The 24,331-nt window shown below is 42.9% G+C and overlaps 1 protein-coding gene across 1 annotated transcript in view; it reads left to right on the forward strand.

Annotated features, from left to right (window-relative positions):
* Positions 1–4,350, forward strand: part of phf1 (PHD finger protein 1) — a 33,884-nt gene extending 29,534 nt beyond the window's left edge. The window contains exon 16 of the mRNA XM_056285799.1: positions 875–4,350. Coding sequence (XP_056141774.1) covers positions 875–1,310 — 436 coding nt within the window. The 3' untranslated portion in view covers positions 1,311–4,350. The remainder of the gene's footprint in view (positions 1–874) is intronic.
* Positions 4,351–24,331: the final 19,981 nt, after the last annotated feature.

The following is a 24,331-nucleotide window of genomic DNA, read 5'->3' on the forward strand; positions in this document are numbered from 1 at the left end:
TATTCCAAAGTACAGTATTAATAGGGTCAACAGTATTACAGGACAAAAAATGAAGTATCATGTACCGTTCAAAGTGCAATCCTGACAGGCACAAAAAGATTTCTGAGCACGGTTTGTACGAAGCTGCGGCGCGGGCAGAAGTTCTTATCTACAATGTAAAGGGTGCATTGCATCCTGCGCTATGAGCAACCCCTTTCTTAGTGCCCAAGCTTCAGACAGTCCTGTCATGGGATTAAAATGCATGCCAGCAATTTTGCTTGGCGTACTCACAGTTTTGTTCATTTTGCCTTTATTCCTCACAGCTGAAGAAAATCACACAATGAAACAGAAGGTTGAGACACTCTCCACAAATGAGCAATAAGATAAAGCCACCAAATCTCTGTTCGAAGTGACCCCTTGGGTCCCTTGGGTTTTGCTAATGTTAAGTAATAATATGAACCAAACTAGTTTCCAAATGATTCTCCCTCAAATATCTCAGACCTCATTTAATGAGACATTTTTGGTAACATGTTCTCATTATCACTTTTTTAGACGACAAAATTGCCTATCGTGTTATGAAGATATCTGAATTGTATTCATATATATATATAATGCCATTGAAAGACAGGAAATGATAATATTGAATAAATACTCAGCCCTGGTTACACGTTTGAAAAGCTTCTCATGTAAATGCAAGCATGTCTCTCCATAAATAAGACCCATTGCTAACAACCAGACCACATTCTGTAACAATTTGAATCTATTCCTAACATCCTCACTTTTTCTGTTCCTTTATCCTCTCTCTGTCTGTCTCTCTCTCTGTCTGTCTGTCTGTCTGTCTGTCTGTCTGTCTGTCTCTCTCCCTGCATCATCACTATTGCTGGATCTCTCCCAGTGTGGAGGACACCTGCAGAGTACCGCCGCCCTGCCTGTCGTACGCTCTCACCTCCAACGGCAACCATAACCACCACCAACATCAAAACCACCTCCTGCACCATCACAACCACCAACACAACCATCAACACAACCACCAGTACAACCACCACCAACACCCAGCGAGTCAGAAGCAGCTGGAGCCCTGCCCATCTCTCCTCCTACGAGACCTTGTTCCCTATGAGGCTGGTGTGGGCAGAGGAGGAGGAGGAGGAGGGAGTGATGTCAGCGGTGGTGGTGGTGGAGGAGGAGGAGAAGAAGGGATGGGTGTTGGGGAAGATGGGACAGCGACCAGGAGCTGGGGCGGCGGGGAGGCGGTGAGAATCTTGGCGAGACGTGTAACGCCAGACGGGAAGGTGCAGTACCTGGTGGAGTGGGGGAATGTGAACTTGTTCTGAAGTGGAAATGAAGACCATAAAAAGTTTTAAAGACCAAGGATAAAGAAGTGAGAGTAACAGATAAAGAGAGAGCCAGAGACACAGCGACTGTTTGGCCCCCAGAAGTGGAGGTTAACGCATGGTGGCATTCACAGTCAAAAGCAAAATGAACAAAAAACAAACACATGTTGCAAATCCAGGTTTCTCTCACAGTCTCACCTCTGTTCTACTTCATTCCCACTACTGGTCAACATAATCTCCCTCTTTGCTAGTGGTTTGTACTTTAACTTTGGAATATGCCTTCCCATTTATCACGGTTCACAGTAATGAGGAACATATGTGAATCCCCTATTCATTTGTTGTTATTTGGGCCATGCTTTAAACAAGATGTTGTCGTTAATACCCCACAGTGGAAATTCTCCTTTTTTATCTGGTCAGCCGTTCCTGAAAAAACTCAGAGGGCGGTGCTTTGTTTAAGGATACTGTGATATTTAGGGCCATTATAAAGACTGAGCCAAACACCGGCGGTTGTCACGAGGCCCTCTGCCCATCCGTAAATCCGCATAATATAACAGTCTTGATTCATATAGATTACGGCTTTTTCACCGACTAGCAAATTGACAAATCAACATGTTGCCCTGCTGAAGAAAGTTAGCGAATCTCCTTTTTGTCTTTCTTTCTTTTTCTTTTTTTTTTTGTTTTTTGTTTCCATTTTATTGTATTCTTAAAACAGTGCTCAGCTGATATCTGGGTCATGAAAAAACAAACGAGCCCATGGCCATCAACCAAACTCCATCAAGATCCTCATTCATAATACAGATTCATTAGCATTTGTTAAGTGAGAAATTAAGGCTTGAAAGATGGTGGTGGATGTTGGAGAATGTTAGATGATGTCGGTGAAGGTTGGCGTATATTGGTGAATGCTGGTGAATGTTGGTGGATTTTGGTGACGGTTGGTGGATGTTGGATGATGGTTGATGTTAGTGAATGCTGGTGGATTTTGTTGAAGGTGAGTGTATATTGATGGATGTTGGTGGAGGTTGGTCAGTATTGGTGAATGTAGGTGGATGTTAGTGAATCTTGATGGATGCTGGTGAAGGTGGGTGTATATTGATGAATGTTGGTTGGTGAATGTAGGTGGATGTTAGTGAATCTTGACGGATGCTGGTGGATGTTGGTGAATGTTTAGCCCTCAGCATGAAGTATGATGATCGTAGGATGGTGGTGGTTGGGTGCTCATACAAAAACAGTATCCATCTTTCGGCCCAATTTAGTCATCGTATGTCAAGGCGGGGTTATATGAATCCACAACTGGAGGCTGCGCAGCACCGCAGCCATCTACCTGCTCTGGGAATGGTTGTGGTTTCACTTTCGGTGCTTTGCCTGACAGCACTTCAGACAGTATTCTTGACGGAGTAGAAAGTGATGTTTGCCGCTCACCGACTTCGTTCTTGTTTCTAAGATCCAGACTGGGTGACCCGCTGATTTCAAATCTCTCGTTTCAGTACGGCGCGAAAAACAACAAATTTGGGGATTTGCATGTTATTTTATCTCATCACAGTACATTGCTAAGAGATTGTATAAACACGTTATAACAAGATTAGCCATTTGTTATAAGTTTATCATACATTATTTACATTTAGACAACGGTATGTATTAGAAATAGGAGCCACAAGTGGGCTTTTAGGATTATATATTCACGGTATATTACAATAGAAACTATTTTATTTTGTTTTATCTTTTGGATGTGGTTGCATAGTGCCTACATGGGTTGTTTACCTGATGATGGGACCGCTGACCTGAACTGACTGAACGATGGCGTCTGAGTGTATGTCGACAGTGGCTATTTCAGTCAGCATGGTGGCTTCCCCCCATTTGGGAAAGCTGCACAGCTGCAGTACAGGTGTCCGCGAGGAGCAGTTACTCAGTATACTTATGTACATTCCAAACAAACGGTTATAACAAAACTCCAGACATACTTAAGTGACGGAAATGTGTATTTGAGGTCATCACACCGAAGTCTTTTTTCCTAAGAGCTTATCCGCTTTCACAACTTTGCATGTTTCTGTTAAATGACACAAATAATAGTTGAAGACATGGGAGGGTTCAGCCACTCGTTCAAGAGTCATGCGTACATTCCAGGTCATGGACAAGAGTTAAACGACGTCAACTTTTCTTTTCCAAACCGCAGTTGAGGCAAAGATGGACATTGCCAGGCCCAGTTCCTAACTCTCCTATACAGTTGCGACACCATACACAATGTTTAAACACTGATGGTGGTTGAGGCGGATGTTGGAAATTCATACCTCCCAGCCTGGTGAACAGTCTGTTCCTCTGACAGACCCACATAGCGGCACTCAGAGTTCTGCAGTCGGGCTTTATATACGAACACCTTTATAGATACAGGTACACAATCTACAACACTGTAGTTTTAGAGTTTATATTTTATACAGAGTTTTATTTCAGCAGTTTGTTGGGCAAAACACACGTGACATTTTATCCACCGAGTAGGCGAACTGTCACAGGTTTGGTTGGAAAGGAAGGGACAAACATGGCATTTATACTGTTAAAATCCTTTCAACGCGGAACTCGGATGTGATCTTAATATCGACTTCTCTTCTTGAACCACGCCATCTTCTCCATCGGCACAGTGGAAATGTAGCTTTCCCAGCTGCAGACAAGGAATATTTCAGGTGGGTGAAAAGGTGTTGCATTGTGAGTTTTCCTCATTCTCAATGACTTTGACTGTAGTTCATTAGGGAGGGGTGCGTTGAACCTTTCTAAACAATGGTTTTTGAATGTATTTGTGTGTTTTCTATGATATGTCTATACCCGTCAAGTGCTTGTTAGGTCATACTCTTGTTGGAACTCAACTAGATTATCCCAAAACAGAGAAGAAGGACACAAGGGGTTAACTTCACGGAGCGGTAGTCTACTTTTTCTGATTTGTAGTTAAGTCCAAGTTCAGTTCGATGTATTTTTGGACAAATTATGTTTGTACATGTATAACCTGCGTTGAAACACCTAATATGTATCATGAAAAATAATTAAAAGAAGTTTCTCCTCATATTGGAACAAAGTGGGTTTTCTATAGCTTAATGCTTAATTATGATAGAAAACTTTCATGGTTATTAATCTACCAGGACTGACTAGGATTAAACTTCACTGCTTATTTGTCATAAACACACACACACACACACACACACACCATGTCACCCTATACTTGTGGGGGCCCCTCATTGACAACATTCATCCCCTAGCCCTTAACTATCATAACTACATGCCTAACCTTAACCCTTACCTTAACCTAACCTTAACCCTAAACCCAAATCCTAACCCTAAAATAGACCCTTTTCTTCAATGAGACCCGTAAAATGTCCCTACAAGGTAGGTGGTTTCAGGTTTTTCTATCCTAATGGGGCCGTTTGGTCCCTATTAGGATATAAATACCTGGTACACACACACACCCCACACACGCATACATGTATTTTGATGGTTCTTTTGTCACCAGTACTGCTGGTTTTCTATTCTACCAGGTAGTTCATTACAATCACCTATTTCAGTTATTCCAGCCTCAAATCAGGAGTTTTTTACACCTGGAACAGTCAGGTTGTAGAGGAGCTCAAGCAGGAGTCGTGACAACTTTCTCTTTCGGCTACACAACGTGCACCATTTATTCCTTCCACCATTACAAAAACAACAAAAACCCGCGCAGCGGAAGTGTGTCACTGCAAACCTGAACCGAGAAAAGAGCAGCGGTAAACCAACGTTCCTACTAACTCAATAAGGGGAATTATGTACCCCCATAACCACTACAAGGTGAATGTAATGACCTACTCGGTTCACTAGAAAACCAGCGGTACTGGTGATACCTGAGCACCTAATTGAGAACAACTGGTGTAGAACGTGAAGGAAAAGCATATACTGTATGGCATGGAAAAAGAAACAGAAGCAGCACACGATAAAGGACTTGTAACTGTATAGTAGGTTGCAGTATCACGAGGAGGCAAGATATAGGTTTACTGGTTTAATAGAGAACGACTGGTACATGGGTACACTACAATCAGATGTGCTGTCACTACACTGAATGCCCTCTAGTGGCAACGTAGCATTTATAGGCCACTGTATTAATGCGAACAATAAAGTAGTCCCACAACACATCTCCTTTCCTTTGAGTCTTTGAGACAGTGCTTTCTATATGAACATATTATAAGGAAACCTTTTGTTAAAGTTAACTTAGGAAACATTTCAAAATGATTGCATTTCCAAACTGAACATCAACAAGTCATTAAACAAGAATTAGTCCTACTCCAAGATGATCTGGGTAGACTGCCAGTCACCAGCACAGTTGCAGTGGTTTATTCTGCAACTCAATGCATACTGTGTACTATTCTGGAACAAAGTCTTTAAATCTTTCTGGGGGTCTAACAACTCGGCCACGAGATGTCATTTTCTCTTGGGCTTGTGGTACCTCTGCTGCAGCAGGCAGATCCTTGTGGGAAGCAGGTAGGTCTGGCACGTTGTCGTTGGCAGCAGGTGGGTGTGGTACATCGCTTTCAGGTTGTCCTTCTTCAGGTGGAAGCGCAGCAGTGCTAGTGATTGGTTTCAGGTGACGTCGGTTTCGGTGAAGGACCCCTCTCTGTCTGTACAAGGTAAGACCTAGGTGTGTCACACTATCGTATGACTGTTGCATTTCTCACCTATTCCTGCTCATTGTCCAGCTTTACAGCCACTCTGGCACCCAGATGGAGTATTGGTAAGTCTCTGACATTGTTTCTCCTATTGTAGTTACATCTGTAGCTTTGTTTTGCCCTTTCATCGGCTTGTCTCACCTGCTCGAAGTCTGGCCATGCCGGCTGTAGGTTTGACTTGAGTGTGGGGACCATTGTCTTGATTTGCCTGCCCAGCATGAGTTGTGCTGGGCTCACTCCAGTGGCTTGAAGTGGTGTTGCTCCGTAGCTCATCAGAGCTGTGAAGGGGTCAGGCTGTTTCAGGATCTTTTTCGCTGTCTGCACCGCCCTTTCTGCTTCTCCATTGGATTGAGCATAGTGGGGACTCGAGGTGATGTGCTGGAAATCAAAGTCAGTAGCAAACTGGTCAAAGGCTTGTCCAGTGAACTGTGGGCCGTTATCTGTTACAAGAACATCAGGCCATCCCCAGCGTGAAAACATGTTCTTTAAGCGTGCTCTGGTAGTCTCTCCTGACAGGTTCTGTAGGTAGGCTATTTCTATATATCTGGAAAAGTAATCTACAACTACCAAGTAATGTTTCTTGTCTACCTCACAGATGTCCGCAGCTACCCTCTCCCAGGGGCGGTTTGGTAATGGAGTTGTCATGAGAGGTTCTCTCCTTTGACTTGGCCTTGACTCTTGACAGTGTCTGCAACTACTGACCATGTTCTCAATATCTTTCCCTATCCCAGGCCACCAGACACTTTGTCGGGCACGCTCCCTGCATTTAACGATGCCCTGGTGGCCATCATGAATGCGCTGCAGTATTTCTCTGTGCATAGCTCGCAGTACGACTATTCTTTCTCCATGTAACAACAGGTCTTGGGAGTAAGAGAGGTGCTGTTGTGCGTTGTAGTATGGCTTTACCTGGTGGATGTCCGCTGCATGTCTGGGCCACCCAGCACACACGTACTGCTTCACCATCTGTAGTTCCTCATCTTGCTCGGTCTGCTCTTTGACCATGTCTAGCTTTGTGGGTGATATGGGCCACGTAGTGTGGACTGCCTCCTCAAGTGCCCCGATGTCACTGATGAGCTCTGCGATCTCTTGGGTGACTGCCGGTCTTGGATGTCTGGAGAGAGTGTCAGCAACAACCAGCAGCTTTCCTGGAACATACTCTGCCGTTGGATTGAACCGCATCATCCTCATAAGTAGCCTCTGACAGCGTAACGGCACTGAATCAAGGTCTTTGTTGTTGAACAGTGGTACGAGTGGTTTATGGTCTGTGTGAAGGGTAAAGCTATCTAAACCATAGAGGAACCTAGAGAACTTTTCACATGCCCACACAGCTGCCAAACATTCTTTTTCTATTTGTGCATAGCGCACCTCTGTGTCCATGAGGGTTCGTGAGCAATATGCCACTGGCTTTAACTGTCCATCGTGGTCCTGTAGTAAAACCCCCCCAGGCCGTAGCTACTAGCATCAGCACTGACTATTGTGGGCTTGGTGGTATCATAGAAGGCTAACACTGGTGCTTCTGAGATGAGCAGCTTCACCTTTCTGAAGGCCTCATCTTGTACTGCACTCCAGACCCATGCCGTGTCTCCTCTCAGTAGGTCGTTGAGTGGTTTTGTCACTTCCGATAGATGTGGAAGGTACCTGCCCAGGTAGTGGACCATCCCTAGCACCCCTCTGAGTTCTGTGGTGTTACTTGGTGGCTCCAGCTGTGTGATGGCCTCGACCTTCGCTGTGTCTGGGCGGACCCCATCCTTGTCTATGATGTGTCCTAGATAGCAGAGCTGTGTCTGGCGCAGGAGACATTTCTCGTTGTTGAGCTGTAATCCTGCCTCTTCGAGCGTCTGGAGCGTGTTCTTAAATCTTTGCTCGTGTTCCTCTGGTGTGTTTGCATATACCAGGATGTCATCCATGAAGACGACGACGCCTTCCTGGTGCTGCAGGACCTTTGACATTTCTCGTTGGAATATTTCTGGAGCACTAGTAATACTGAATGGGACCCGATGGAAAAAGTACCTTCCAAACGGTGTGATGAAAGTAGTGAGCTTGGCGCTTTCTTCATCTAGTGGCAGTTGCCAGAAGCCACTGGCTGCATCTAAGAGTGAGAACACCTGTGCATTGGCTAGCTCTGGAAGAATGTCGTCCATGGTAGGTAGGACGTACTTCTCTCTTTTGACCGCCTTGTTAAGTTGCTTGAGGTCAACACAGATTCTCACCTCTCCATTCTTCTTTGGGACAGGAACCATGGCTGCACATCAAGGTGTTGACTCTTGGATCTCCTCTATCACGCCACTTTTAACCATCCTGTCCAGCTCCTTTTTCACTTTAGGAAGCATGTGTACCGAGACACGCCGAGACGTATTGACACTATACGGCTCAGCATCTTCTTTCAGGCTTATCTTGATTGGCTCTATCTTTAAGAGACCTATCTGGGGTGGGCAAGCACTACTGAGCTCCTCTACTCTTTTCACTAAGCCCATGGCGACTGCTACGTTCCTGCCTAGCAGATTGTTAACATTTGACCCTGTTATCACATATACTATAAACATAAACTGGCGGCCTTTTACTCTGGTTGTGACTGTGAACTGCCCTACACACATCTCGTAGCATTCTGCAGTTGGGGTTTGTGTTTTAGGCTTGAAAGGTGCTTTCAGATATGACAGTCGCGTCAGCTCCCGTGTCTATTTTAAAGTTTACATTAGTCCCTTTTATTGGCAGCTTCACAGTCCATGCTTTGTCTGAGTCAGTTGTTTGGTTTATCTCTCCTAGAAAATGTCTCACTTCTACCTCCTCTTGTGGTGTAGTTACTTCATTGACCACACGGGTGAGACATACTGCAGCGTAATGGCCTATCTTTCTACAGTTTCTACATTCTACATTTCTGGCAGGACAAAAGTCTGCTTTTCCATGAGGTCTGCCACATCTGTTACACTTGTGTCCATTTGTGCTTCCTCTTGTTCCTTGTGCATTTGTGGCTCTTCTTTGTCCAGTCCAGTGTATCTGCTGCTAGCCACTTCGTCTAGCTGTGTGCTACAGTTAGCTGCAGCTCCTTGCTCGCTAACATGACTCTTCACTTGCTCTGACTGCCTCACTAGCTCGACTGCTTTGTTCAGAGTCAAATCCGGCATCAACTGTAATTTCTCTGACAGCTCTCTGTCTAATATCCCTACGACCAGTCTGTCTCGGATATTCTCCTCCTTTACAGCCGCGAATGAACATGTGGATGCCAGCTCATGCAAACTCCTAATATACTCTTCTGCAGACTCACCCTGCCTTTGCATCCGCTGGTGAAACTTGGCGCGTTGGTGAATAACATTGACTTTGGGCACAAAATAATTTTCTAGTTTCTGTAGCACCGTTTCATAATCATCTTCCTTTTCATCCGCTCCGAACGTGAACGTCTTGTAGACTTGTTCAGCCTCTTTGCCCAACGAATACAGCAACGTACTGACTTGCACCTCTCCGTCTTTCTTATGGAGCTCCGTTGCAGTCCTGTAACGTTGGAAGCGTTGGCGCCACTCCGGCCATTGTTCTGGGTGAGTGAAATCAAAGTTTTCTGGCGGTGAGAATTTCGCCATTTCGTCCGATTGTCTTCTGTGGCTATGGGTACGTAGACTTCTGACACCATGTATAGTAGGTTGCAGTATCACGAGGAGGCAAGATATAAGTTTACTGGTTTAATAGAGAACGACTGGTACACGGGTACACTACATTCAGATGTGCTGTCACTACACTGAATGCCCTCTAGCGGCAACGTAGCATTTATAGGCCACTGTATTAATGCGAACAATAAAGTAGTCCCACAACACAGTAACCATGAAGTAACTAAATCACAAAACAAAGGCCATGATCACATTACAAGCCTTAATGCTCAAATTCAATTTCTTTTCAGATCCAATCTTTTTGCCTAGACTGTCAACATTCATGTTAGTAAGTGACAGGCATCAAGTGACAGACATCAGTAAATGACAGACATCAGTGTGAACAGACCAGGCCTGAAAAGGCCTGCATGCGCACATTTACATGATCAAATAACATCACGTGCATGCATGGCACCCATGAACGACAACAAATAATGAAATAACGTTCTTTTATGAATCCGTTCAGCCATTCCCCTTAGAATTTACGATATGTTCCCCGGAGCTTCAGTGGAATGGCAGCATCTTGCCAAATGTCCTTCAAATTAGAAGTTTCTCTGTCCCTCACTGAGTCATGTTGCTGTTGTTGTCTTCCATTTGTTGAAGTGAGCCGCCGTCTAGACTGATGACAGCAGTGGTCTGCGCCTACGCATTCAAACGAAAAGCATGAAATCCGATCGGACCGATCTCTCAGTGGTTGCGTCAGACAGGAATCTGTTCGTGGACCACATTTTAAAATGGCCCAAATCTGATTGGAAAATATCAGATATTTGTGTTCACGCTGCTCAGGAAAAAAAAGAAAAAAGATCTGTGTCACATTTAGGCAAAGAAAACAGAGTTTTACTAGAACAACATTGGGTACAAAACGTTTGCATCTCCAAATTTGTGTCCCGGCGGCAGCGCAGCATCTTTATTTTGATTTTTTTGCCCAAATGCTTTTCACTGGTTTTTGTCAACACTGTAAACAGTAGTTTCTCCAATTCTTTCAACATGTTTTTAAAAGCATAAAATAAATAAATAAAAATGGCATATAAACATGTATATTACAAAAACAGTAGTTACAAACATATACATAGATACATACATATATAAAAACATTGTAAAGGAAAAATATACCTCCCCTGCAAAGACTAAAAAAAGAAAAGAAAAAAAAGCAGTCTTCATGGTAAGCTGCAACATAAGTACTGTTAGTGCTACATATTAGTCTTGAAAGGAACAAAATTACAAGGAAAAATAATAACCAACAGCCGGCTTCACTGGGGTAAACTCTGGAACTGCAATGTCTCTATATGGTCAAAGAGGGGTTGCCATATTTTGAAAAATTTAGCCGTAGATCAACGTAAGTGTGTATTTGATCTTTTCTCATTTACTAAAATGAAGAACATCTTTGATGATTTCCAACAAAGTAATATCAGTCTTCTAGCCAATAGGGTCAACAAGGCCCACAAGGTCTGCTTTAAGTCTTGGCACAACCTCTGTATCCGGTATTACCCCAAAGAGTTCTGTTAATGCAATTGGATCAAAGGGCACCTGAAGTATCCCCGATAACATTTAAAAAATATTGGCCCAATAGTTATGAAGAGATGGGCAAGACCAAAACATACGACTCAATGAGGCAGGAGCTTGGTGACACCTGTCACAGATGGGGTTAATATCAGGGTAAATTTGAGAAAGTCTGAGTTTTGTCCAGTATGCGCGGTGTATAATTTTACATTGGATTAGAACATGTTGGAACATATAGATGAAGAGTGAATCCGGAGAAGAATATCTTCCCATAGTTCATTGTTAATTTATTTGCCTATATCCTGCCCCCACGATGTTTTGACAGCTAACAATGAAGAGCTCTGAAGAGAGAAATTCTCTCATATTCACATGAGATGGTACCTTTTGACATAGGAGGTGGTGATAAAAAGCATAAATGGAGGGGCGTACGGGCCGAGAGGGAAATTGGGAGCTTGTGTCACGGACAAAACTACGAATCTGTAGATATCTAAAAAAGTGACTTTTTGGAATATCAAATTTAGCTGAAATCTGTTGGAAGGATGCAAAGGGGCCTTCAATATACAAATCATTAAATGACTGTATGCCAAGATCAGACCACATGGGAAAAAGCTCCATCTTCTAGAGAGGGAAGGAAAGCATGATTTCTAAACATAGGAGCCTGTAGTGAAAAGGTTTATAATCTAAAATGGATTCTAAATTGATTCCAAATTTTGAGTCATCTTGACTAAAATGTCCTTGCAGTATTCTGAGCAGGCTGAACAACTAGGGGTGTAAACAGGAAGATGTTTCCAACCTCAACCAAGTTGGAATATTAAGCCCGCAATCAGTACTGACGTATGTGGAAGTTGGCCACTCAATAATAAAAGTTAAAATTTGGTAGGGCCATAACCCCCAACCTCCTTGGTTTCTGCAGGTATTCTTTGTGGATTCTGTGTGGATTCTTGGATTATTTTTATCCCAAATGAATCCCGAGATAATCCCATCAAGTTTTTGAAAGAATGATTTTGGGATAAAGATAAGAATGCATTGAAATAGGAAGACAGGATATTCATTTTAACTGAATTAATTCGACCAGCTAGAGATAAAGGGAGTAATGACCATCTCTCAAAGTCCTGCTGTACTTGAGGAGAGGGGTAAAATTATACTTAAATAGATTCTTAAATTTATTGGGTCCCTAAGTACGTGAAACTGTTCAGAACTATTCTAAATGGTAATGTGTGAAATGGGTGTTTGTGAGCTGCAGCAGTTAGAAGGAAGAGTTCGCTCTTATTAAAATTCAGCTTGTAGCCAGAGATGAGACCAAATGAGTTAAGAACAGAGAGCACATTATAGTTATAGCAGGCTTAGAAACATAGAGGAGCAAATCATCCATGTAAAGTGATACTCTCTGCTCAATACCATCCCTGGTCACACCTGTGATGTGAGGGTTAGATCGGAATGCAATAGCGAGGGACTCAATGGCTATGGCAAAGAGAATAAGGGACATCAGGCATCCTTATCTCGTGCCCCTAAAGAGAAAGAAGTAGTCCGAGTGGTTGTTGTTCATTCTGACATACAAGTGGAGAGATGTACAATAATTTGACCCAAGCAATAAACCTCTCGCCAAAGCCGAATTTCTCCAAAATACGGAAAAGATAGCCCCACTCCACTCTATCGAAAGCCTTCTTGATGTCTAAAGAGATTACAGCCTCAGGGTCCTTTGAGTTGGGGGGTTGTACATAACATTAAATAAGCATCTAACATTCGAAAAAGCATGTCTATTTTTAATTAAGCCTGTCTGGTCAGGGGAAATTACAGATGGCAGGACCATTTCCAAACGTATAGCCAGTAGCTTAGCTAGTATTTTATAGTCCACATCAAGTAGGGAAATTGGACAGTAGGATCCACAGGAAAGGGGGTCCTTATTCTTTTTTTAGTATTAATGACAAGGATGGGGGGAGAGAGGCTGTGTCCAATGAATAGGTGACCAATCAATGGTGGGGACAGTAAGAGTGCTGAAAAAAGAGTCGAAAACCAAGGGGTCAGCTGGCTGTTCAGAAGTATAAAGAGAGGCATAAAAGCCCCTTAATTGATCATTCATTGTTTGAGGATCAGTTGTTACCCCCGTGGGAGTTTGAATTTGAGGAATTTGATGATTTGAGGATGTCTGGCAAAGTTGGTGGGAAAGTAATTTACTAGCCTTATCCCCATACTCATAGTTTGTTGTGATTTGAGTAGCATGTCTTCACCTTGAACAGTTGACAAGTTATCAAACTCCACCTGAAAAGAAAGAGGATCCTTGTACACCATCAGGGAAGTGACGTTGCATGTATATCATCTAACTGTAATATCCGAGTCATCAGCTTGGACAATTTCTCTTTCCTGTTTCCTATCAAAATTAGTAGATGACATAATTTGTCCCCTAATGTAGGCCTTACAGGTCCCCCAAAGAAAGAAGGTGACAAATGGTGTCTCATTTGTGGCTCTAAAATGATAAATGTGAGTGGTCAGAAATAAGACAAATTTGTCATCAGACAACAAGCGTGGATTAAAACACCAGGGTGCACAGGCTCAGGTCCTCCACCTACTGCTAAATCTAAAGTCAGAGGGGCATGGTCTGATATGACAATAGAATTGTGAGAATATGAACAAACAGAGGGTGTGAGTCTATTAATGTACTTAATGAGTGTGGAGAGAAGAGTCCCAGATTTGTCTCTCATTACTTGGATGCTCTGCCGCCGGTGACATTCTCCAACATGGATGTCTCGAGCCTGCTTGGGAGAATGGAGCAGCTGTATGTGGAGGTCAGCTCTATGAAGCATGCATGCAAATACATGCTAATGTGAACAAAGATCTTCGGTTTATCACTGAGAAGATCAATCGCCGAGTGTGTGCACTGGAGCACTCCACTGACCTAACTGGGGGCAATGGTCCAGATACTTCGGTGGCGGTGGTTGGGGCCACTGTCATGGGCATGATGGATGGAGCCACCGGCCTGGTCGGCACGGCATCTGGGGCTACACCGGTTGAAGCTCCGGGCCTGGGAGCAGAGGAGAGAGCTTCAGCAGTGGTCTCCACTCTGGAAGTGGATAAGGTTGAGGTAGCAGAGGGTCCTGGTGGATTAACGTCTCTGCCAGGCACCTCAATGTGGAGTCAAGTTGTGAAACATCGCCCTGCGAAAGTTGCTATTCACTCAAGCTCACGTACTGTTAACCCCGGGCAGAAAAAGAAATCTGGCAATGTTATTGGTACCGGAGCTGGAAGTAATATCAAGGTGGTAAAGATGAAGCTGGTGAGTGTTTTTGCCATCAAGTTCACACCAGACCTAAATGCTGACATTCTATCTGGGTATCTTAAAGATAACTTGGCCGTGATGTTATCTGTCAAAAGACAGGCTCTATACACAGTAGATTCAGTTCATTTAAAATATCTGCCGAATGCAATGAGGTTGGAGAAATGTACAATCCGGAGCTCTGGCCTGAAGGGGCACTTGTCCGGCGCTATTATGAGCCGCACAGGGGTGAAGTTATCGGGTCAAACACTGCCTTTGTTGTGGGGCAGATGAGTATGCCTGCTGGTGATATGATCACTCACTAGTCTTGCTAAATGAACATTCAGGTTTTTTCATACAACTGCCATGGCCTGCGTCTGGGCCAGAGCGCAGGGGATAAAGCTCGCCACATAGTTGTCGAAAACCTTTTTGAGAACTGTGACATACTATGTATGCAAGAGACATTTTTAGCAAAGCAAGAGCCGGAAAAACTAAACTCCTTCAATAAGAACTTTCATGGAGCTGGGGAGTCTGCAACTGACCTTGGCGTGGGAATAGTCAGAGACAGGATACCAGGGGTGTGGCTATTCTATGGAATAAGAAGCTCGACTCACTGATAAATATGGTTAGGCTTGGGGTTGACTGGTGCGCTGCAATACAGTTTACTCACAATGACAGGGAATTCTTTATTCTAAATGTGTATACACCCTATGAATGCCAGCAGAATGAGGATGAATATTTAAATAGGCTTGCATTCATCAATTTCTTTATTCAAGATAATACTTCTTCCAGTGTGTATGTCATTGGGGATTTGAATGCCGTTATCTCAGACAAGAATTCATTATTTGTTTATCACGTGGTTCAGTTCTGTCAAGATAATAATCTTATATTGTCAAACAAAGTCTTGTTGCCTACAAATACTTTTACATACATAAGTGAGGCCTGGCACACTACTTCACGGCTGGACCACTGTATTTGCACTGCTGATGCACATGCCTCGTTGGGGAGTATGGGTATTATGTATGGGACAGCAACGACTGATCACATACCTCCTGCTATGGCTATAAATGTTGAACATCTACCTGTGCTGTCTAGTAATGGAGATAGTGATAATGCAGAAAGGTTGGACTGGCCAACTCTTACAAAGGAGGACATCTGAGCCTATCATGTCCGCACAGATGAAACCTTCGGTAATATACATCTGCTTAGAGATGCGATTATGTGCAGAGACATTAATTGTAAGGATATGAGGCATAGGAGAGATCTCTGCTGCATGTATGATGATATTGTTAGTGGTCTGTAGGAAGGTAGTAAGCCCTACTATAAGTATAGAAATAAGACACATAACACGAGGCCTGGTTGGAACAAGTATGTAGCTGGGTATGATGGAGAAGCCCGTGAAGCCTTTAAATCATGGGCTATGGCAGGCAGACCCAGACAAGGGCCTGAGCTTGAACACTAGAAGCTCACTAATGCAAGATACAAGTGTGCCATTTGCTTCATTTGTAAAAATGAGCAAGCCATGAGGGCAGATTCCATGGCTAAGAAGCTGCTAAGAAATGATCCTGCTAATTTTTGAAAAGAAGTGAGAGCTCTTGACAACTATAAAACATCTTTACCATGCGCTGTTGATGGTATCTCTGATACAGACAATATTGCTGTGTTATGGCGACAGCATTATAGTACCTTATTCAACTGTGTCCACAGTGATCTGTATAAGGTGGGCAACATTGAGAGTGATGATTCAGTGGTCATCATGTCACATGAGGTGTACCAAGCTATACACAAGCTGTCTGTTAACAAGGCAAGTGGCTTAGATCATGCTGCTGCCGAACACCTTAAATATGCCAGTCCGAGGATAGCTCCTCTCCTTGCTATCTGTTTTACTGGCTTTATAGTCCATGTCTTGTTACCAGACTCAATGTTGTCTTTACTGTTAGTGCCAGTCATTAAGGACAAAGCTGGTAAAGTATGCAGCCTAGATAACTACAGGCCTATAGCTCTAGCCAGCATACTGTCATGAGTCCTAGAAAGAATACTACCTGTTAGAGTGCATGAATTATCAATTCCACGGATGACCAGTTTGGTTATCCTATTATTAACACTGAACATGGCACTGACTTATGTATATATACCTTAAAGGAAATTGTAAACAAATACAGAGGCCAGAACTTATCGGGTCTTGTGTGTTTTATGATGCTTCTAAAGCTTTTGATCATGTTATTCATAGAAAGTTGTTTGCTAAATTGAGTCAAAGAGGGGTGTCTAAATACATTGTGAGAATTCTGGCTTATTGGTATGCCCACCACACTATACAAGTAAAATGGGGTAATAGTGTTTCAGCCCCATTTGGGGTTAGCAATGGTGTCAGGCAAAGGGGAATTCTGTCTCCAGTTCTCTACAATTTATATATTGATGATTTGTCCAAGCAGTTGAAACCCTGTAACACTGGGTGCATGATGGGTAATACCGTAGCGAATTCGAGGGGGCCACGCAACCACAGAAACTGCCGCGGCCAGGAAGCGAACCCGTATCGCCCGCACCGCAGGAGACAGCGGCCAGCGTGTCTACTTATCTATGCACGTTACAATACCTTGGTGAACCATATTATGTATGCAGATGACCTTGTCATTCTTAGTCCCTGCAGCGCTGGTCTCCAGCAGCTTCTTGATATATGTTCTGTGTATGGTGTGGAGCCTGATATCAAATGCAATGCTAGTAAGAGTGTTGTCATGATCTGCAGAACCAAAGAGGTAAATCATCTAAAATTTCCTGATTTTAAATTGCCTGATAATAATCTTGTGGTATGTAATAAGGTGAAATATATTGGACATTATATTGCTAAACAAATGACAGATGACGATGTTATTTATAGGCAATGCTGCATGATGTATGCACAAGCAAACACACTCTCATGCAAGTTTGGTATGTGTTCAGTTAGCTTGAAGATGTCTCTGTTCGGAGCATATTGTACACCACTCTATACTGCACACCTGTGGTCAATCTATAAAAAAAGCAAGCTTACAGAGGCTTCGAGTAGTTTATTATGATGCCATGAGAATACTGCTAAAAAGACCTAGATGGTGTAGTGCAAGTGAAATGTTTGTGGCTGCAGGAGTCAGTACCTTTCAGGCTCGTCTAAGAAAGCTCATGTATACATTTATTTGCCGGCTCAATGACTAATAATGTAATCATCAACAGATTAACTAATATAAGATTCAGTGCCACACGCTACCAATCCCGGCAGTGGGACCACTGGTATAGCTGCCTTCTTTTAACACACTGACTTGTTCCATTTATGTTATTTTATTGTGTTTACTCTGTGTATTGTCTAGGGTTTGTCTTTTACCTTTTGTTATGGACCCTGAGTCTGCAATAAAGTTTTGAATTGAATTGAATTGAATATTGTCTAGGAAAAAGAAATCAATGCGGGTGAAGTATGATGGACAGGAGGTTAAAAAAATGCCAGGAGTCTGTAACAGAAAATTTAGGTGGGTTACTAAGTTTATTGAGGGACTGAGCTAAAGGACCCAACCAACAGTTAACCCCCCCCCCCCAGGACAAGAAGCTGTGAGGACATATCTGGAAGCTTAGAAAAAAGTGGAAAAAAGTTATTGTCATCCCAATTTGGTGCATATATGTTGACAAGAATCAGCTTAGTTTTATAGATTCTTCCAGTGACGATGATATATCTACCATTGGCATTTGAGATGACATTGGAGGAAACAAAAGGTACAGATTTATGTATTAGAATAGCAGCACCTCTAGCTTTGCTTTGGAAGGCGGAGTGATATAACTGGCCAGCGCAACCCTTCTGCAACTTAGAGTGACCCAAGACCTTCAAGCGAGTCTCCTGCAAGAATGCAACCTGAGCTCCCAAATGCTGGAGATGGTGGAGCACCCTACTACAATTTATTGGTTGGTTTAGACCTTTACAGTTCCAACTACAAAGCTTAAGTGTATTCCCAGCTGACTGCCCATTTAAGTTAGGTTGTTGGGTCATACTTTGAAAAGAGAAAAAGTGAATATAGCACTTTAAAAGAAGAAGACCATTAGAAGACCAAATGTAACATACATGACAACAAACAACAAGTAAACTAATGAACGTTCTCCCACCTGCTGAAGCATCTTCCCAAACAAGACGTGCGCACCCCCCTCCCCCCTATACAAACTCCTGAGTACTTCCTAAGAAACATAGAAGACCTAGCTGCCTATTAAAGCTCCTACCAAGCCAAGGTAGTGACAATTATATAGTAGTAAAATAAAGAATAAAAAATAAAAAGCACAGCTTACTAATATAGGCAAGTTAAATAAGGTGTGTTAAACCAAAAACACAGGCAAAATGATAGCTTGTGGCCTAGTGTTTCTCGTAAAAATCAAGTGAATAAATAATAAAAAAAAGATAATAAATAAACCTCCTCCTCAAACATACATAGAAGGCGATAGACAGGAGGATATTATTGGGGGGGAAAACTGAACACATCCTATCTGAGAATTGTATTGGAAAGTTTCAGTTAACATAACATAACATATTATTGAAAAAATTCAATACATCCTATCTGAAATTTGTATCGAAAAGGTTAATTTAACATAGGTTTACAAACATTGGCTGTCAAATTATATTTTGAGTAGAGGTTAAGTGTTAGCACCGTTGATCCCGTCACTCGGTGTTGGAGGAGCGGCCCTCCTCAAGTCTCTGCTAATAAAGTCAACCGCAGCAGCTGGATCAGTGAACCTGTGGAGAACTCCGCTTGGTGGAGTGATCCTACGTTCGGCTGGGTAGAAGAAGCCAAATTCAACACCTAGCGTTAGCATTTAACACCAGGCGTTTAGCATTTCCAAACTCTGAGCATTTCTTGGCCACGGATGGGGTAAAGTCAGGGGAAAGTCTCTTGCCTTGGTGCAGGAGAGAGGCAGCTTCCCCTGCCCGGCGCATGATCTATTCTTTGACATGAAAATAGTGAACTCTGATGATAAAAGGTCAGGGGGCATTTCATCCAGGTTTAGCATGGCCTGTAGAAGTTGAGAAATGAACTCTCTCGGTTGGGGACCCTTCAAATCCTCTGGGACACCCACCATGTGAATGTTATTGCATCTTGACCTTCCTTCTAGGTCCTCACATTTCGCTTGAAGCACTTTAACTTCACCTTTAAGAGTATTCACTGTGTTGCTGAGAATAGTTAAGTCATCACTGCAGGTGGTCGCTGAAAGCTCGAGGTCCTTTATGGCAGAGCCCTGTTAGGCCACTGTTGTCTGTAATGTAGCCATGAATGCTTTTAGCTCATCTTTTACGAAAGTCATTTCTGAGTGGCGTGTTTTGGAAAATGTGTAAATTTTTGAGTCCAGTTTATCATATATGTCCTGCTACAGTCCTTCAAATGCTTTTGTGAACGTTTCCAGGTTAAGTGGCATGCCCGGTCATTACAAATCTCCTCCCCCCTTGGTGAATTGTGCAAGGTTGATTGCTTAAGCAAGGTTGGGCCTCTACTGAGGCCCACCTTCATAGGGTAGCACAGCATCTTTAGAGCTACACCAAAAAAAACAGCTCAGTCTCCATTTGAGATGCTTAAAGTAGCTGCAAATGCACATAGTGCAGCTGGCTGCAGGGCTGCCCATAAGGGGAGAAAAGGGAAAAGCTTTCTGGGGCCCAGCCGCTGGGGTGGGGGGTGATGGATGGAGGGCAGAAAACAATCATGTTCATCTTAAATATAAGCAATGATGGCAATGCTTGCCACTGAGTGTGAACTGGCTAAACAGATAGACTTTAAAGACATTATAAAGGACTTTGTATCCAGTAAGACAAGGAAGATGGCTGTATAAAAAGCAATGATGAAACCATAAGGTAAGAAATTGTGTTTTCTACTAAGAAATATGTGGTGTAAGTGTAGCAGACCTTTGTTGACCTTGGTGTGTGTGTGTGTGTGTGTGTGTGTGTGTGTGTGTGTGTGTGTGTGTGTGTGTGTGTGTGTGTGTGTGTGTGTGTGTGTGTGTATGGCTATGCAGCCCTTGTTGCTGAGTAAGTCTCTCTCAGTTTACATGTAGGAGAGAGTACGCGCATGTGTTGATATGAGTAAAGCAGATTGGGAGGTGGGGGGTGGGCATTTACTGGACCATTTCAGGGGCCCAGACATTTCTGTGGGCGGGCCTGGCTGGCTGCATCGAATAGGTTGGGTACATATCAGATCTGACCAGCAGAAGGAATGGAGAAAGAGGTGGTGTAGTTTGGCTGTTAGTTGACTTCCACCTGTAGTGTGAACGTAGAAGAAGGCAGCTACACAGGTGAGTCATATGAAGTGGGACGTGAGTTTGCAGCATGTGTCACCTGACACTCAGCAGGCCTCCACAACCAGAAGATCTCAACATCACTGAACCTTTATGGGATGTTCTGGAGTGCAGACTGACTAGTAGATTTCCACCTTCTTTGTCATTAAAGAACTCTAATTCTCGTAGAAAAGTTCTAGTAACTCCTCTTCACACAGCTCAGCATTGTATCACAGCATCCCATTAAAGACTGAAGCTTTTCATCACTCCTCATCAAGAACTTGATTTTAAAGTATACATATGTTGGTGTTTGTTATTTTTTCCAGCCCTTGCATGTATGTGAGAGGTCCAGAATGAAGGTCCGGTTCACACAGGCCCTCATATACATAAATACATCGTTTCCCTTTACTTTAAATAATCATTATATTTTGGTTATTTCACAATAACTTGTGTAATTATTAAGTTCCTCATTGAGTGGTTATTCTGAATCTGCCCTTTCTTTTCCTTGTAAGTTTTTTTTGGGGGGGGGTTTCTCATAGGGGGTATTGCACATCACTCAGATTGTAAAGTGACTGGAAAGCCTCTGGGACTTTGTGATTTAGGGCTCTACAAATAAATTTGCATGAATTCTCCATAAGACTGGATGCAAGTGCAGGTTAGAATTTAATGAAGACTCAACAAGGTGTGGCATACAGTGCAGTGGCAGAATTCAAAACTGCACAAATTACTTCTATAACAGAATGGGGAGAACCGAGAATGAGGGCATAGCAGTTACAGCTTGCAGATCCCATGGGTGATGAGGAGGGAGAAAGTTGGTTTTGGATTTGGAGTACCCTTAAGGTCTTGGTAGACCTCCATAACATTGGACTGGGGGGATATTGAAGGACCTTGCACAGAGGTTGAACCACAATGCAACTGTAGACAGGTCCTCTGCCAATGAGATGACCAGGCAGTGATCTCCTTGTTCATCCATGATATAGTGAGCTTGTGTTGCCAGAGCCAAGGTAGACCAGGGATGATTTTATGGACAGGTGCTCAGATGACTAAAAGGAGAAGGTTCTTTATGTGAGCAGTTGCAAAGCTTTCTGGGGCCCAGCCGCTGGGGTGGGGGGTGATGGATGGAGGGCAGAAAACAATCATGTTCATCTTAAATATAAGCAATGATGGCAATGCTTGCCACTGAGTGTGAACTGGCTAAACAGATAGACTTTAAAGACATTATAAAGGACTTTGTATCCAGTAAGACAAGGAAGATGGCTGTATAAAAAGCAATGATGAAACCATAAGGTAAGAAATTGTGTTTTCTACTAAGAAATATGTGGTGTAAGTGTAGCAGACCTTTGTTGACCTTGGTGTGTGTGTGTGTGTGTGTGTGTGTGTGTGTGTGTGTGTGTGTGTGTGTGTGTGTGTGTGTGTGTGTGTGTGTGTGTGTGTGTGTGTGTGTGTGGTTTTGGATTTGGAGTACCCTTAAGGTCTTGGTAGACCTCCATAACATTGGACTGGGGGGATATTGAAGGACCTTGCACAGAGGTTGAACCACAATGCAACTGTAGACAGGTCCTCTGCCAATGAGATGACCAGGCAGTGATCTCCTTGTTCATCCATGATATAGTGAGCTTGTGTTGCCAGAGCCAAGGTAGACCAGGGATGATTTTATGGACAGGTGCTCAGATGACTAAAAGGAGAAGGTTCTTTATGTGAGCAGTTGCAATGGTGATAGTGATGGGGTCAATTATGTGAGTGACAGTGCTAGCGCCCACTGGCCTTCCAACCATGGCATGGATTGGGACTGAAGAGGTGATAGACAGAATGGGAACGTGCAGAGATTTGACAAGGTCCTCGTCTATGAAGTTCTTGCAGCTCGGAGTCAATTTGGGCTTTGGAGATCTGAAAAAGTAGACGACAATGGAGATTAATAGGCGGCAATCCAACCTTGATGACAGACAATGGGTGAGAGGGATAGAGAACCAGTGCTGGTGGTTAGCTGGATGGTGAAATTGAACACCAGTTGGTTGTATCTGAGGGAGGTGGAGACAAGGGTGTGACGACTTGACTTGACTTAAACACCTACATAAACTACTAGACATATGTACGACTGACATCTATGTGTGTGTATGCGTATATATGTATGTATGTATGTATGTATGTATGTATGTATGTATGTATGTATGTATGTATGTATGTATGTATGTATGTATGTATGTATGTATGTATGTATGTATGTATATATGTGTACACACACATCATATGTGTGTGTGTGTGTGTGTGTGTGTGTGTGTGTGTGTGTGTGTGTGTGTGGTATCTGATTTCAGTTGTTGTATACCTACCAGGGGATGCGGAATTCAAGTGATATCTTCCTCTCCATGACGGACTACCACAGGAGGAACATCTTGGCAAGAAATCTGCAATAATAAACCTTACCAGTAGGGGTTATGAAATGCACAACAGCCAACAAAACATGTCTTTTAGCAGGGATTTGCTACCTTTCTTTAGCAGGTGAATCCAAGTTCAGTTCAGAAACTCACCATAAGCCTCAACACTGAGAGACGAGCAAAACTAGTTCTCAATTTGCACAAGTGGCCAACAGTGTAAAGCTTTTTCTTCCTCTGGTCATCAGAAACCAACAGAAACCAAGCTGCTCATGTTGCCACAGTATGTATAGTGTCTCCCATAATGCCCTCTATAGGATCGAGTCATAATGTTGTATCCATTTTATTTCTATTATTTTTTGAACGATGGAATCTGTTGCCTCAACACCAAAGCACAGAAATCCTGATTGTATTGTTATTATTATTGTTATACAAATTTCCTTTGACTTCATGCCATAATGCAACATGATAACCGGGCCCATTCCTTGGGCCTGGGGTTAGAATGAGGTAGAAGTCTATTTGATGGATCGTGTCTTTCTTAGGATATGAGATGTTCCAAGTAGTGTGATCTTCTGTAGTTCCTGTATTCTGATGTTACCCGGGATCCGTTGGGTGTATTTCTCCACCCTTTTTTTTACAAGTCCCAGGGCTCCTATCACTACTGGTATTGTTGTTGTTTTCATTCCCCACATTCATTCAATCTCGATTTCAAGGTCTTTATATTTCGACAGTTTTTCATTTACTTCTACTGAAGTGCTCCTTTCTGTCGGGATGGACATGTCGATGAGTAGGCAGCTTTTTTCTTTTTTGTTCTTGATGACGATGTCTGGTCTGTTGCCCTTTATCTCACGGTCTGTCTGTACTGGCATGTCCCATAAGACTGTGATGTCGTCTTTTTCTGTTACTGTTTGGGGCTCGTGCTCGTACCATTTTTCTTTTGTGGTGATGTTGAATTCTCTGCAGATGTTCCAGTGCAGGTATGTGGCGGCCTTGTTGTGCCTTTGTAAGTGTTCCGTTTTCTCTGGTCATCAGAAACCAACATGATTATTATTATTATTATTATTATTATTATCATCATCATCATCATCATCATTATAGTCATTGCAAAAAAATATGCACAAAATACATGGAGTTACATACTCAGGATTGTGCAAGTTTTGGTCTTGTAAGTGAAAAACAAGTGCAAGGAGGCACTATTTGCTACTAATGCTACTAGTAATATTACTGATACTAGTGATGCTAGTTATAGTGTAAATGAATGATTTGACATTATTAAAGTAAACAGGAGTGAGGAGATATGATGTACAGGGTAACTGTTTTGAGAGCTAACATTAAT

The sequence above is a fragment of the Lampris incognitus genome, chromosome 9 (genome assembly GCF_029633865.1).
Source record: "Lampris incognitus isolate fLamInc1 chromosome 9, fLamInc1.hap2, whole genome shotgun sequence".
Lineage (NCBI taxonomy): Eukaryota > Metazoa > Chordata > Actinopteri > Lampriformes > Lampridae > Lampris > Lampris incognitus.